The 15,644-nt window shown below is 40.2% G+C and overlaps 1 protein-coding gene across 1 annotated transcript in view; it reads right to left on the bottom strand.

The window, feature by feature from the left end:
- Window positions 1-15,614, bottom strand: part of LITAF (lipopolysaccharide induced TNF factor) — an 85,365-nt gene extending 69,751 nt beyond the window's left edge. Inside the window, exons 1-2 of the mRNA XM_080556969.1 lie at window positions 15,375-15,614; window positions 13,468-13,535 (exon numbers count right to left, since the gene is read on the bottom strand). Coding sequence (XP_080413095.1) covers window positions 13,468-13,535; window positions 15,375-15,445 — 139 coding nt within the window. The 5' untranslated portion in view covers window positions 15,446-15,614. The remainder of the gene's footprint in view (window positions 1-13,467; window positions 13,536-15,374) is intronic.
- Between the last annotated feature and the right edge of the window lie 30 nt (window positions 15,615-15,644).

Here is a 15,644-nt window from a genome sequence, read left to right as displayed (position 1 = left end):
AGTAATATCACTAGTAATTTAACTTTCAGAAAGCTTCCTAAACATGCACCATTTCCAGACCCAGTGACTCTGGTCTGCCTTGAAAATACCACAAGAAAGACATGATTTGGGAAGCTGAAACATTTTTAATGTGTTTTATTGAGTAATTTGGACTCCTACAAAAATTCTCTATGAAGTTTCTCCTGATGTCAGAAACTGCAGGTGGAACGCAAGAAATGAACGCTGCCTCAGCTGGCAAATTTCTCTTCCTACGAAGATCACATTCATCATGAAGTGCACTGAAACAGCTTCTGTGGCTGCAACCACAACTTTCCAGAGCAAAAACTCTTCAAATGCTAAGTACAAGTTTGAATATAAGTATTTTTCACAAAACAGTAGCGAAGCGCTCATACAATTTCTGTTGGTGCACTAATTCTAATATTCACTCAAAAGAACAGAATCATTTCATTCAAAGACTGGGAAGTTCTTAATCTAGCCTAGCAAGCATTCCTTGACTTGGCTATTCAGAGAAAAAGTTATTTTTATTCATTCTATATAACTACATTTCCAACAGTACTTAAATATTTTGGTCTTTTAGGTCAATTGATTTCTGAGTCAGATTGACAGTTACTCATCTGCAGCTGGAGGTATATATATAATGTGGATGAGGGGCTAGGTATTTTCTTCTCCATATCTATCACGTCCTGAAAATGAGGGCAAGATCTCTGCGGGATAAAAGCTTACAAGCTCTCTCAATAAATTCTTGCTCTGGCAGCCAGTCCATATGGCAGGGAATGCACAAATCCTTCCCCTGAGACAGCAGACAGCAGAGTTTGTCAGCAAAATGTGAAGCTACTTCAAATGTCAGAATGCTGCAACAGTGTTTCTGCACCCTCGCCATTTGCCAGTGTGTTCCTACCTCTTTGTAGTCTCTCTTTGCTGATTGTTTGCCCTCAATTCAAGCATCGCATATACGTGTTAATCGTTGCATTGGTAGCGTTGCTGTAATTCCTTTAGCCCAGAGTAAACTGTTCATAAACAACACATCAACAACAGAGAAAGGAGATACCAAAGAAGGTACTTTCAAAAAGAGAGCAGGTCTAGGTGGGGAACCTCAACTGAAGAGCCCAGCAAAACTTTCCACCTCCTTGCTGATCCTATTTTAAAACTGTGCCCTAAACTGATTCAGGACCAACCTGAGAGATGAGCCACGATGGACTTAGGGTGCCAAGTTATTAGTCTCTGATTCTGCTGTTAAGAGTATCTAGTAATTTAGTGTCCTAATTTTTAAAAAGGAAAAAAAGGAACACGGGAGGAACTACAGGCCAGTCAGTTTCATCTCTCTGCCCAGTCCTACCTCTGCTGTAATGCCATACCAGTGCTATTTCCGTAAGTTGCATGGCCATGTTTGCATATCAGCACTCTAATTAGCACTGCAAAGTGTTCCTAGGTAAGTGCTTAAAGCTGACGCTTCCATGCAGCTAAGGAATATCTTTGTTGTATCCTTGCTTAAACATAGCTCCAAGCTTTCTGTCGCAGTTTAGATCTGAAGAACACTGCACATGCCTTCTGGAGAAGTATCACACCAGTTACCTGCAGAAAACTGCTCAGTGAGAGCAAGCTGTGGCCTTGAAAATGCAAAAACAGAGAGAGTAAAAAAAAAAAAAAAACACCACTGCTCTCAGTCAAGTAAGTTGTGGCTCCTTTCTACGGTTTGCATGGTTACCATCACCTTAGTCTCAAAGTCATAGTAAAGGTCCTGGCTACATAAAGGAAAAAAGAAATTAAAAATTAAAACAGGGCTATACCAGCTGACTTTAAATGTAGTCTTCACTGGAAGACCTTCACATGACTTCCACTTACCGATTTGCTTTTTCACTACAGTAAATTAGCTCACAAAGGAGTGTGGGCCAAAGTTTCTGTAACTGGCTGATGCTACGCAGACAGAGACAGGTGGCAATGCTTATTTTTACTAGACTACATTTATATTCTGGTTGTATAATACAGAGATTTGCTTTTTGCTGAAAAGAGACAACAAGTATGGAGGAAAAGAGAAGAAAAAATTCAAATCCCTAAAGCTACATACATAATCAAAAGTCATCTCATACACTATGAAAGAAGATTTTGAAAAAAAAAAAAAAAAAGGTTTGCATCTAAAGATTTGGCTGCAAAACCAGGATTTTTTCTAATTCTAGGGTTGCCTAATTACAGTAGCACTGCATGCTGATGCACACGGAGAAAGGAGTTTGAACTCAGGCTGTAAGTATTGTCCAGCTGGTGCCAAAACTCACTGCTCTGCCAACTTTTGTGTGAACACAGAACGTGCCTGGCTCAACTCAGTCCAATGCACTGCTAGCTTAGAAGAACTGAGTCTAAGTGTTTGGTTTTAACACAGCCTGAACGTGAGTATGAATCTGTAATGCTCTGTGGCAGCCGTGTAACCTTGTGTGGCTGCTAGGCACAGTGTGGGAATTGCACCTAGCCCTGCTGTGCACAGAGCAGGAGGTGCTATTTCCACTATAAATCCATCTGCATTCACACTTTTTAAAAAACAGACTAGCAAATTTAATCTTGACAGCTACCAGAACATGTGAAGATCTTTTGCAATCTTGCTGTTAATCTTCAGAACATGTGCCAATCGCTGTTTTATTTAAAAACAGTGCAGGCAAGGATCCCACTTTTCTCACCCTTCTGAGACACACAAAATTGTCCGCAAGAAAAAAAGTCTGCTTATTCCAGGGAATGCAACCAGTCTGCACTGGAACAAAGGTGTTTCTGCCAGGAACATGCAGGTCTGCAAAGAAAAGAACTAATGCAAAGGAAACCAGCATAAAGAACAGATCAATTAACTTCACAGAAGTTACCAGATCATGCCAACTGATCCCTGCATAGATTCTGGTGAGAATTTTGATCACAGCCCAAAGAAATGTGACTGAAATAGTCCATCAGTGGAAGCAGTCCCATCACCTATTAGCCTTGCCGTGACACAGAGCTGGGACCTCCTCCACAGTCATTCACACTACACTTGGGTCAAATACCTTCAAATACAGAGGCCTGTATCACCAGGCAAGGCTATTCACTCCCTATCAACAAAAAGTGCAAAGCACAATTTACTGATTTGCTGCAATTTACTGATTTGTTGCAATTCCTTTTTTGTTTGTTTGTTTGCTTGTTTTCTTCAGGAAGGTTACCCTCCAACTACCATCTAAACCCAAATCTGCCTGAAGTTAACTATTAACCTTGTTTTCCAGAATGAGCAACCTGTGAATACTGCTGCCAGAGCCAATTAAGAGGAAGGCTTACGTATGAGTCTGGTTTGCTGTTCTGCGGTTTCCTCAACTTTCTTTTCGACAGTTTGTCTAATAGCTCCTAATACAAGATTTTTCTCTGTAGAGGACAAGCCTAGAGCAAACTGAGACTTAACTCAAAGGGGTTTTAGACACTGCTAGAAAATGTTTGCTGAATTCCCTATGCAAGAGTACACTTAATAAAATATCCCGAACAGAAATTCACTGAGCCTTGAAATTCCTTCTATTAGTTACATCCGATGCCTGATGCTGAAATTGAGAACAACTTGGTCACATTTGATTGAAGATGAGGATCTTAGGAAAAATTTAGTTTAGCAGCTTGATTTAGAATTGTGGTCTCCTGACACTCAGGCTTTCTGACACATAGTCCTTCCTTTAAATACAAGTCCTTGGAGAGACAAGATTATTAAAGAAATTCAGTTTTCATAACTTTTAATCTACTCTCCCAATCATCCTGCTTGCAAAGGAAATTTTGGAAATGCATTCAGGCTAACTTTCTTAATGTAAGGAGATAACCCAATATTTTTTATTTTTTTTCCTCTTCTGGCATTTTAATCTCTCCTCTAGGGACATTTGGCTAGAACATATTGACTCATGGGTTTCTGAGGTTAGCAGTACAGGCTGAAAGAGATTCCTGTGGGAATAGAGAAAGCTGGGATGGGTTGTCTAGTTCCTGTCAGCTTTTGAAGGTACTTGGAACAGCGCTGATCATGCAAATGGTTAGTTTTCTATAAAAGAAGCTAAAGTAAAAAGTCAGAGTAAAGGACATAGATATATATACTAATAATGGAAGGAAAAATCAAAGTTTTTGAACAAACTACTTTAAGTGTTACATGCTGCAGATTCCTGTCCAAAACAGTTATATACCAACTTTCTCCTGTCATCTCTGAGTCTAAGAACATTTTATACAATCTCATAGTGACAGTGATTCCAGCTTCTTCCCATCTGCAGGCTTTCTTCTTGCCTGGCTGCTTGTCTTTGTCTTACCTGTGGATTTCTGTGTATTGTACTAATAGACAGTAACCGAGAGGGACAGACAGATTCTACCAAGAAGCGTAAGACTCAAGTAGCACTCTCTGCAGCTTATTTTGCATCCTTTGTTCTACTTAGGTACTGCTCACACTGGAGGTACCAGAGTTTATAAGACTAGTTGAATTAATACAAGACCTTAAATGCTAACTAATTCCGAATGTGAGACTAAGTTTCCCAAATGTTTCCAAAATGATAGGACAAACTGACAGCCATTCAGAACAGTATTCCAGTCTTAAGGTTCAATCAAAGGCCTTGCTTGGGTCTGCTGACTTTGCAGGATTACTTTAGCTAGGCTCTTATAATTTTTAAAGAACATCTATAATACATTTTTCAGCATAACTCCTCTTTATCACCAATTTGCTACCATTAATAACTCAGTTCTTATGTTGTTTCTCTCCAACAACTCAGCATTTCAGTAGCACACACACTTCTAAAGCCTGCAAGACTCATAATTATAGTTCAGATAATACAGGAGAAATAACATTCTGCATACTTATGGGAAAACAGTAATCAAGAGATTTGCCTTCTGTTCCTGGATCTGGCATAGATACCCCGTGCATCCTTGGACAATTTGTTTATATCAAAATTTTCAAGTGTTGCCAGGGGAGTCTGAAACTTACAATAGGCCTGGCTTCTAGAGCTAAATCTCTTAGTAGTGGATACTTTTTCAGAAGCACTGAACAGCCACAACTCCCACACATTTCTGTTGTATTCAGCTTCTCCAGCATACAGTCATACATACCCAGTTGAGCCCAGAGTTGGCAGAACTTCAAAACGCTGAGCTCTTAGCCATCCAAGCTTTGCCGTCTGTAGCAACTTTGCCTCACTCTAAACAGAGCTCAGCAAGAATTTGTTTAACGTTGGTAGTAGAAGACTGGCTATCGACGATTACAAGCATTGATAACCTTGAATAGTTCTATAGAAATGTAGTGTTGATCTACCAGCAATGGCAGCAGCTATCCATAATGTGGTAAAGCATTTAAAACCAAGTAACTGCCAAATACACTTTGCACATCTGCCTAGGTAATATATTAAACCTTACTTTTATAGATGGTCTTTTAAAGCAAATAGGTCCAGGAAACTGTATCAGGAAAGTAATGCATAAAGAAGCTGAGGTTTTCTGTGTTCGCGTAGTTTACGGGAACTTCAACCAAAACCAAGCTAGCTAAAGTAAGTACATATGCATCCGAGTGGAGAACACTAGCACATGAACATCTTATTCAGGTATTTCCGTTCACTGTCTGAAAGAAACAAGATGTCCAGAAGCATGACTCGTGTGCTAATGTTGATGATGTCTACAGAAACATATTAGAAGCCTTCGATTACATTAATTTATCCAGGAAAACAGCTTGAAAGACACAGTGAAAAAGCTGGTGACTTAGGAAGTCTTCATCTCACAGAATAAACACCTTCTTATTCTTTGCACATCTAGGGAAGTGTGCAGGTACCAGTCTGGATGTCATATTTCCATTTACAAGGCTTTTTGTATTAACTCAGCAGTAAGAAGCAGGTCTCTTTGGAGTAATCTGTCTACATTTCTGCCCAGCACTGTAAAATGGAAGATACCAGTTGTGTCCAGGAGGCTTTGCAACTGTCCTGAAGTTAGCTGGAAACCTGGTCTAACTGCTGTGTTGGGTCTGTGATAATCTTTTGTGTCACTTCCAGTTTGATTCTTTTCAGAACTGGCTGTCAGAGTCTGCTCTGCCACCAGCTACAGGTAAAGGCATTAGATTCCTTCACCTCTCCAAGTAATAAATTGATTTCTATTTCAAACAGTATTTGCTCTTGTTTGCTTTAAATAAACATGAAGAGCATTTGAATGGCTGAAGAACTGTGTAATACAGATTTCCTCAACAGTTGGTTTTTTTTTTTTTTAGCTTTTCAACTCTCTGAACTATTGCCTGTTAGCCTGGAGATCATGCTCCTATTCTCTTGTGTTTTGACCCACTACCTACATTTCATTGCTATCAGCCATCTGACGACACTGGAGCTCTCAGCTACAGCTGTTTATCTGTATTTAGCAACTTAGGGTCCTGTTAAACAATCAGAAAACATGTGACTTGGTCATATACCAAAGAAAACACAGAAGAAAAAAAAACAAACAGGCATGTCTGCATCATGAAGGCTGGAATACCAACTCCACCAATGCTGTTAATTTAGATTTTTCCTCTATATCATTCAAGGCTATTAATACAATGTAAGCCCTATATGTAGGCATGCAGCTTATCTGGCTATACACTGACAAATAACCTGATACTACTTCAAATGGAGATATGAGATACAAATAATCAGACTGGTCACAGCCCCACGCAGACTTCCAATAAGAAATAATCTCCATGGGAAACTATACGCTAAGTAAATCCAAACTGTTTGCAGTTGTAACTGTTCACAGATGTAAACTGCAATACCTTTCATGTCTGAATACCTGCAACTTGTGTTGCTTTTTCTGTTCAAAAACTGTGTAACTAATGCCATCAAAATGCAGAATCATTTCCTAGCTGATATTCTATATACTAGGTAGATATTCTATATAGAATATATCTCTCTATATAAGATATATATAGACAGATATTCTATATTCTAACTGAAGCTACATTGAATTCTACCTAAAGCTACATTCAGGGTCTTGCCATAGCTGTGATGCCCTAACAACAAGTAAATGGAAAGGGGCTATCATGTTTGGATAATCTGCACAGGTTGCAGGGATGGTACCATCACTGTCTTCCAGAGCTCTGTATTTAGCTTTTACATCTCTTTAGCTTTTTAAGCGTTCCCATTGTCCTTCTGATTCCCTGCTCTCTCTTTTCGGTGCTAATATTCTCACCACAGAGTTCTCAACCCTTCACAAACCTAAAGGAATTAAAGATATTGCCCTGTATTCATAAATATCTGCTCTCTCCAGCAGCACCATTCACCGTATGTTGTGTTATTCAATTTGCCATACCCTACGACCCCCGGTACAGCATGTTGTCTTTGCTAGCGTTCAGACTGTGCCAGAGGCCAGCTGCTGGCACGGAAGCAACTATGGTGTCTAACTCTGGAGAGGTCCAGGTTGTCCAGACTACCCACCATTAGTATAGCTGCAATGACTAATAGCAGAGAAACTTGTATATAGAAACTAGTATAGATGAAACTCTTCAAGAGGCACTGAGATTTCTAAAATGGAGGGCATGTATTCACACAGGTTGCAAGAGCCAAATGGGAAATAAAAAGGAACAAGAGAAATGTCTTCATCATACTTACAGGGTAACTGAGTTTTCAGTGTTATAAAATGATCTGATTTCTTACAACTATTAATATCAGTTTCAAGGAATGTGCACTTCCAGTTTTGTTATTTCGAAATGTAGTGGGAGAAAAAAGTCCAAATATTTCCCACAGTAGTTGCTTTTCAGGGAATAACTGCTGACTGGAGGTCTCACCGTAAGGAATACTGCGTAGGTTTTGTTTCACAGAGAGACAAAAAAAAGCCACGTTGTTTTGAAGCCTTGTGCATTCATCCTGGAGAAGGTGCAGGGCACGTAGTACAGTAAGTAGTACTGCTAGAAAGATAGGTTGTCCTTTACGACTGATGACTGGTGGGTAATCCTGCAGCACGGTCCCTTCACCCACCAGGGCTGCACGCATGGATGGTTCGCAGCCAGGTTACCCTGGCATGGCTGCCAGGCGGCGAGCGCAGTGCCTGGAAAACGTTTGATGCTGACAGCTACTGTGAACTGCTTTGTGGGGAACAGTTTTTCCACTGTGTTAATTCTGCTGCAATAAAGGATTTTCTAAACTAGAGTCATTCAAAACAGAAACATCATAAAAATCAAATTTATACTGAACTTTGGCATATACAACTTAGCCCGTATTTATCACAAGAAAGAATTACAAAAAATGAATTCTCTAAAAGCTGACTCAAGAAGACAGCGAGGTCACTAGAGAAAAGGCTGCTCTGCTCCTTGCTCACAGACTGCAGTCCTGGATGACAGACACAAAGCTCTGCCTTCCCTGAACTTTGGAGGAAGTTGGCACTGCTTGAATAAGCCTCCTAGCTGATGCAATGAGGATGTAAAATTTGACTTGGAAAACAGTCAAGCACAAATACACACTTCTTGTGTACCACTTACCATGCAGGGTTAAACCATGAATTCATTTGTCCTGTAGTCCCCTTGCCCCAAGGATGTGCTGGTAACTGCAGCAGAGCACCTCTCTTGCCCTAGATTGGCACTGCAAGCTTTGCAGCTTTCTGGCCTCCTTTAAGGGATGTGGTCCTCCACCCAGCGACCACTGCAGCACTTACCACAGCTAAATTCCCTTCAGCACCCCCTAAGGCTCCACTACCCTATCTAACCAGGGTACAGAATACTAACAATACTTGTGATGCAGGGAAAGTCATATATGCTGACATTTAGGATTTGACATAGCATAGTGCAATTGCTGCAGATTCCATTCAAATTAAATCCTGCTGCAGATTTTCAGAGGGAGAGTACACCTAATCCTAAAAAGAAGATAAAAATGTCTTTACCTGAAACTTGGAACAATGGAAGTAAAGGAAAGAAGAGAGAATTACTGATAGATTAAGTTGCAGCAGTGTGAAGGAAAATGAAGGCCTCTGCACAACCAACAGCAGAACAGCTTACAGCTCAGCTTCTAGTATAGTGAGTAATTGCTGGTACTCAGGAAATTAATCTGAAGATCTTAATTGCAACTAAAACAATTACTCATAATCAGAATACTGTATTTAATAGTCTTTACTACTAATAGATAAAATAGCTACATCATGTGTTAAATACTGTCTGTGTTAAAATTCCTGATTGTTCCAATGCAGTATTCCTGTCTTGGGTTTCATAGGTCATGAGCTGCCTTCCTGGATTCAGAGGAGTAAACAAGTACACCTGGGCAAAATTTACCAGGAAACTTGCAGGGAAAAAAAATGGTGGCGAGAGTCATCAAGGGACTAGCTGGAACTGCCTGAATAGATTTATCAATATGGTTTAGATTTCCATAACATTTCCAGCTCCCCTTGTTTATAGCACTCAAAAACCATTTTGTCTATAAATCACCCGTAGTTTCTCTACTAACGTTAGGCAGTTCTAACCATTAAGCGCAGCAGCAAATGTTTTCATTAGATTTCTATTCTTTGTAGGGATCTGCTGCATAGTGTTTTCTGTAATGGATGACACTTCCATTTTGAACTGTTTATTGTGATTCGGTTTCAAGAGGGCTCCTAAAATTCAGAGCAAAATAATGCAAGTTGGCACAGATGCTGAGACAACAAGGGATTTCTTTTTCTCCTGGCTACAGTAGGGAAGGTTCATACTGAGCTTCACATGGAGAGATGTTCCACTGCAGGGTAATCTGTCACAATAAATGCAACATACTGGTGCATACTATGATTTGCATTAGTGGACTTATTCTGTTTCAGGAAGCACTGGCTGTAAAAAGCAGAACTATGGTGATAAAATCCAATAAGAGTGTCAAGAAGTTACTAAGCAATATCACTCTAATCTGTGAATTTCTAGCTCTACCTCAACATAGCTCTAGTACAAAATGAAGCATACAGGCCAAATACTTTATTCTACTCTGAATGCTGAAAATTTAAAACAAACAAACAAACAAACAAACAAAAAACTTTAAATGTGCAAATTAGAAATCTAAACAGATTTTCTTTTGGGTTTCCCCAGCCAACACATTCAAAATTAAAATATGTCTCAAAGACCCGCAAGAAATACAGCCTGAGTAAGGCAAACAATAAACAAGGAGAGGGCTACAAACCTGGCAGACATTTAAAAAAACTTTTTGTATATTTGTTCGAACGCGCTTACAGTGGTAAACTTGAGAGAGAGGAGCTTCAGTTCAAGTCTGCAGGACAGGGCATTTGCCTTTCTGTACCTGCAGAATTGGCTAAGGATCAATTCTGGACTCTTATTAACAAGACTCATACGTATACACCAGGACTCTTTTACAACTTGGTGTTTTAATACCTTCCAGGTGGTAAAAGAAAGGGATGCACAGTAAAATTAAGAGGGCCACTGTCTAGAGGCCTTGGACTCTGAGGGACAAATGGCTTTGTTGATAAACTGCTCAGCCTGAGACCCTGTGCTGCCCCCCCTCTTCTGGACTCTCTTATGAATATGTATTTGTTGTTTCTTTTCTTTTTCATGGAAAGGGAAACTTGTAGCCTTCTTTATAATGCGTAAATTAAAAAGAGGAAAAATGTAACTGCAGCTTAGGGTTGTTTTTTTAATACAGGTAATTTTCTTTGTGGTTTTTGTATAAAACATTCTGGTATTACAATTTTTTTCCTAGGACAGTCTCTGGTGGCCTGGAGAACTGCAAGATGTGTAACATTAGAAAAAAATCAATAAATGAAAACGAAGCAGAGAGAATGAAAATGGAAGAGATTTACAGCCAGCCAAACCATTTTGGTTGAGTTAATACTGTAATTATTTGAACAGATGAATACTTTTTTCTTGTCTTCTGGAAAGGGTGGGGGTGGGAAGAACACAACAAGGAAGTTCTTCAAGAAGATTCCCTAGGAAATCTTCATAGAGAAAAGGAGGAATTAAAAAAGTTCTGGAAGCCTTTGCAAATTTTAAACAGAAAGGAATTAATAGATTAAAGTTAGGCCCAAATGACTAAGAAGCCAAACCAGAAAAAAATGTATTTTGATTTGGGTATGGGGTGGGGGTCACATTTACTGATTTTACAGTCCTTATAATCCACCATGATGTTAATTTCATCTAGTAAACATGAGCAATGTCTTTTCACTTATATATTTCCATACTATTCTATAGTAGTTTATACAGTCAGCTTTTCTAGAAAGTAGCTGAAGCACTCAGTTCATCAGAAAATATGTCTTCATACTAAATGAAAAAAAAACAACACACACGTAGTGGTCAGCTTATTTTGGTCCCTGCTCATCAGGAGTATCTGCAGGCTATGAAAGAGGCTGAGCTCTTACTGATCTAATCACACCCATTTTTGCAGTCCTTCATTTTCACACTAAGAAACAAGCGAGGAGCTGATTGCAGACTGTTTGTCCTACAAAAAAAAAAAAAAAAAAGAAAAAAAAAGATTGCTTTGCCAAAGTAGAAGTGTATTCTGGGCCACACTACTGATGACAGAAGGAACTAGGAGGGTGCTAGGCTCATCAGGAAGGGGAAAAGTCTGCTGCACGCAGGAACATAAAATATGTGGTCTTTTTCCACTGGTCAGGAAAAGAATGGAAAAACTTTTTGGCTCTCCCTCAAGTCATGGAACAGGCAATAGCTTTGTTGCATATGTCTTTGTGGTCAAGTTAAACTGAAGGAAATGCTGAACAACTCCCCCACTCACAAATCTGCTTTCCAAATGTATACTGAAAAATCAGATTTTCAGCATAACACAGTTACCTGTAGTGCCAAGCAAACACTGTTCCTGCAAAGTGAAGTTCACACTGCCAAATCTTTCAGCTAGGAAACTGTTAGCTCTCCTATCTAATACAGACAACCCTCGCAGCCTAATCACAAAGCAATATTTGATTCCACTAAAACCTAAATGATGTCACGTTTAAAATAACTTTTTTGAATCAAAGTCATAACCTGGAAGGACAGGAAACTGCCTGTATACACAGGGTGAGTCTGAGATGGCAGCACTATCAACAGATACTTTCTCTCAGTAGGCTTCATATCTCTGGCATAAATGTTTATAAATAACTGCTGCAGAAAGGAAATACCCTTGTACTTTGTTTATCCTTAACATACAAAACCAGCCTCCAAAACATGGGACTGAGCTGTTTCAAGACAGCAAAAGCCTAGAAGTTTCTCATTTTGCGTATTTTGAGGCAGTAGAACTGGAGATAGCCATGTTGCAGCAAAACAATGAGACTCTTCTGTGTCAACAAAATGTACAGCAGTTTTCACCTTTACAATTATCATTTGAGTAATTACATACAAGAGCTGCTCTTTCAGGTCAGAAGACAAGGCACGTAAGCAGAAACACTCCCTGTCCCAACTTAGGTTCTATGACAAAAAAGGGCTTCAGCCTTCTAAAGCCTGCAGCTAAGCTTATGCTCAAATGGGTTTTAAACAATCCTTTTTTCCTGGCCTAGATTCACAGCCTATCATCATGAAGTACCACTTACAACACTAAATAGAATAAGAGAATCCACCATTGTCATACTGCTGTCACACAGGAACCATCTTTTATGGGTTTTCTTTAAATAGATGAGGTGGGTATTCCTGAAGGTGGAATTAATGCTGAAACAAATTGATTCTACTACTCAGATATATGCTAATCTTAAATGTGCTTTTACACTTTGTGAGTCACAGCAAAATGACAGTAAGATACACCGTGGACATGGGAATATACACATATAATCACAAGTGGGTATTCAGAACAGCACAGGATAACAGTGATCTTCCTTTGTAATGACTACGCTGATTACTTTAAAATAAAACAACAGACAAGCTCATCCCTGTGTTCTCAGGAATATAAATTGCCTTTGTTTTCCCATCACTAAAGAGCAAACACACGCCTTTCTCTGAACGTAATGGGAACTTAAAATGGTGCTATTAGCGCAACCTGTCTGATAATCTCATTATCCTTTTCTTTCCTACAAAACTGCCAGTTTCCTTCATTATGGACGATTACTCAGTCTTTGGCCTCTGAGTTTATCTACTTCCTACCTAACACACTAAAGCTGTGATGACACCATCTCAGTAAATAGCTTTAGTTTCACAGACTCAAAAAAATGTCCCAAGTGTAGTGGTCAAGGTACAGCAAACAGGAACAGACAACTTTCTGATATTAAAGACATCAGCCAATAGGTTGTGCATCAAACAGCAGACTGGTTAAAAACAACCTCAAACTTTCAGCCAACAGTAGGAACTGTGGAGATCTCAGGTTCATCCGTGACTGAGCGTAAAAGCCATGAGATGCTTTCTTAAGCACGAGGATATGGGAAGCTGGTAGGCTTCCACAGAAGATCTGCAAGCTTCTGTGGTACATACAGCCTGCCCTTGTAGAGGAAACAAGTCTGGCTTTAGTGTGTGAGCTTTATAAAACTGTTGAAAATTCAGCTTTGACACGGACAGAATCTTCGTGTACTTTCATTCCTCTTCAGCTTCAAAGCTGGATTAAAAATTTCCTTCCTTCAAATGAAATCAGGAAAGAGAAAACTTACCTGCCAAGCTGCTGGAGGGATTCAGCTCAGTCTCCTTTTCTCTGTGATGTCCGTGCTCTCCAGTGGGCCTGCAAGTAAAGGTGTGAGCTGTTACTTGTGCCTACTTAACCAGAGAGGGCAGCATTTTGTCCTCTAGCAATCCCTTAATAGACTTGCAAAACAGCTACTTCTAAGGATCAGATAAAACATACATAAATAAATATTCTCTGTGGAATAATCTGTTTTCCTGATATATTTTCTTGGCTGCAAAGATGATTACTGAACAGATTTTGCAGCAAAGAGTGCCACAAAACAAAAGAAAATTGAACAGATATAGATCCAGGAAAGCATGTCTGTTGTCTTTCCAAGTGGGAACGGAGGAAGCAAGAGTTTTATTTTACTAGCTACCATTTCAGAAGTAACACAACAAATGCCCTTAATTAAAGGAACAACTATTGGCAGTAACCATTCAAAATCCATAGTTAATGGAAAGACACAGAAAGCTCCAAAGCGTGGTACACTTCAGTGGCCACATGAACTGTCTGAAAAGCTGCTGAAAGACAGGGAGAGCTTGAGGTGAATTTGCAACAATGGAAATTATCACTCTAACAAAACAAATCACAGTCAAAACTTAATCTGATCATGAACTTCTCTGACAGTGGTATAGTTAGTCCCTGAAGAGAAACCAAAGAACCTCTATAATTAGTAAAGCTTAAAATCAACATTGCTGGAAACTATGCTAGGGGTCGGAGTAGCTCCAGCAGAGACTGGGATGACTGTGATAATGACTACAGCTGACCCCAAAATACTTCTGCACATAATTCCCTGTGAAGTTAATTACACATGTAATGTCAAGTGCTGTGATATAAAAGCATCAGAGCAGGAGGGTACACTTTAAATGATGCTGTGAAATTCAGAAAATTGTTAAATATGTCTGCATAAGATTTAAAAAGCCTTGAGCATTAACTGGAGACAGGTAAAGGCGGCAAAGCAAGAGAAGGTTTTAAGCAGTTGTGAAGGATTAGCAGCCCTGTACTTTCTCCACAGCAGACTGTGAACTTCCCATGCTCTCAGCCTGTGCTTGTCAAGCAGCCAGTTTGCAAAGATAAGAAACCAATGTGAACCAACCTGCTTTGTTCTCTGTGCAATGTGCCAAGTATGGGTTACAAAATTGCTATTAAAAGTTTCTCAAAGACAAAAAGTTTCTAAATTATGCTAAAAGAGATTGCTGGACTTCTCTTAAGGCTGCGCTATGAGTGGATGACTTTTACCAGTCAGCTCTCGTAATTGCATTCATGTTCTTTGTACAAAAGTGCATGACCTTCTCACTGAAGTGCATCAGGACACTAATCCATTACAGCCAGCCTGCGTTCTTGGTTATGTAAAACAGGCATATGCAGACATTCAAACACTTAAATGTGATTTAAACATCGTTTTAAATTACTGGCCCCACTGGCTACCTCTGCATCAGCTCACCGACACAAAGATGAGTTCCTGTCATGTCCAGCATTGCTGTGCCAGGGCCGCAGCTCCTAACGGTGCATGGAGCCTGGTGTTGGTGCTCAGTCTTTGGCTTTTTAAAAAGATTTTGAACCTTTAAAGATGTGTTTAGGGGCCCTTTATCATCTCTTGATTGGCAGCTGATGCACAAACACAACAGAACCCGATGCTGTTACAACCATTAAAAGGAAACCTTATTTAAAGTTTATGTGAATTGTCACAGGCCCACGGCGCATTACCATGAGGCACTCCTACACCCTATAAAGTTGTGCACGATAGGGGCCAGCAGCCCTATATTGTACAATAGGTGTTCACAGGAGAGCACGGTAACTTCTGCACCCAAATTCCTGTCAAGGCCTTCACCCTTACAGCTCTTTTTGCCACATAGCTCTCTCGAGCAATCCGGGACGGGCTCTGCCAGCACTCACCCCAGGCCTGAGCCCAGTAACAACCAGGGGGAGGCTGCAGAGAGCCAGAACCGGCCAAATCCCCAGCGCATCCCCGCAGCTGCCTGAGGGCAGGGGGCACCTCCTCCCTCAGCGCCCCTCGCCTCAGCCGCCTTCTTCTTCTTCTTCCTCCTTCTCCTCCTCCTTCTCCTCCTCGGGCACCACCAGCCCTACCCGGACGGCTCTGTAAGGGGCGGCGGGGCCGCCGCTGCTGCTGGGGAGGAGAAACGAGAGGAGGAGAAGAGAGGAGAG

Source organism: Anser brachyrhynchus (genome assembly GCF_964034855.1).
Source record: "Anser brachyrhynchus genome assembly, chromosome: 15".
NCBI classification, from domain to species: domain Eukaryota; kingdom Metazoa; phylum Chordata; class Aves; order Anseriformes; family Anatidae; genus Anser; species Anser brachyrhynchus.
Note: the sequence above shows the minus strand (reverse complement) of the source record. Positions and strands in the feature narration are given on the sequence as shown.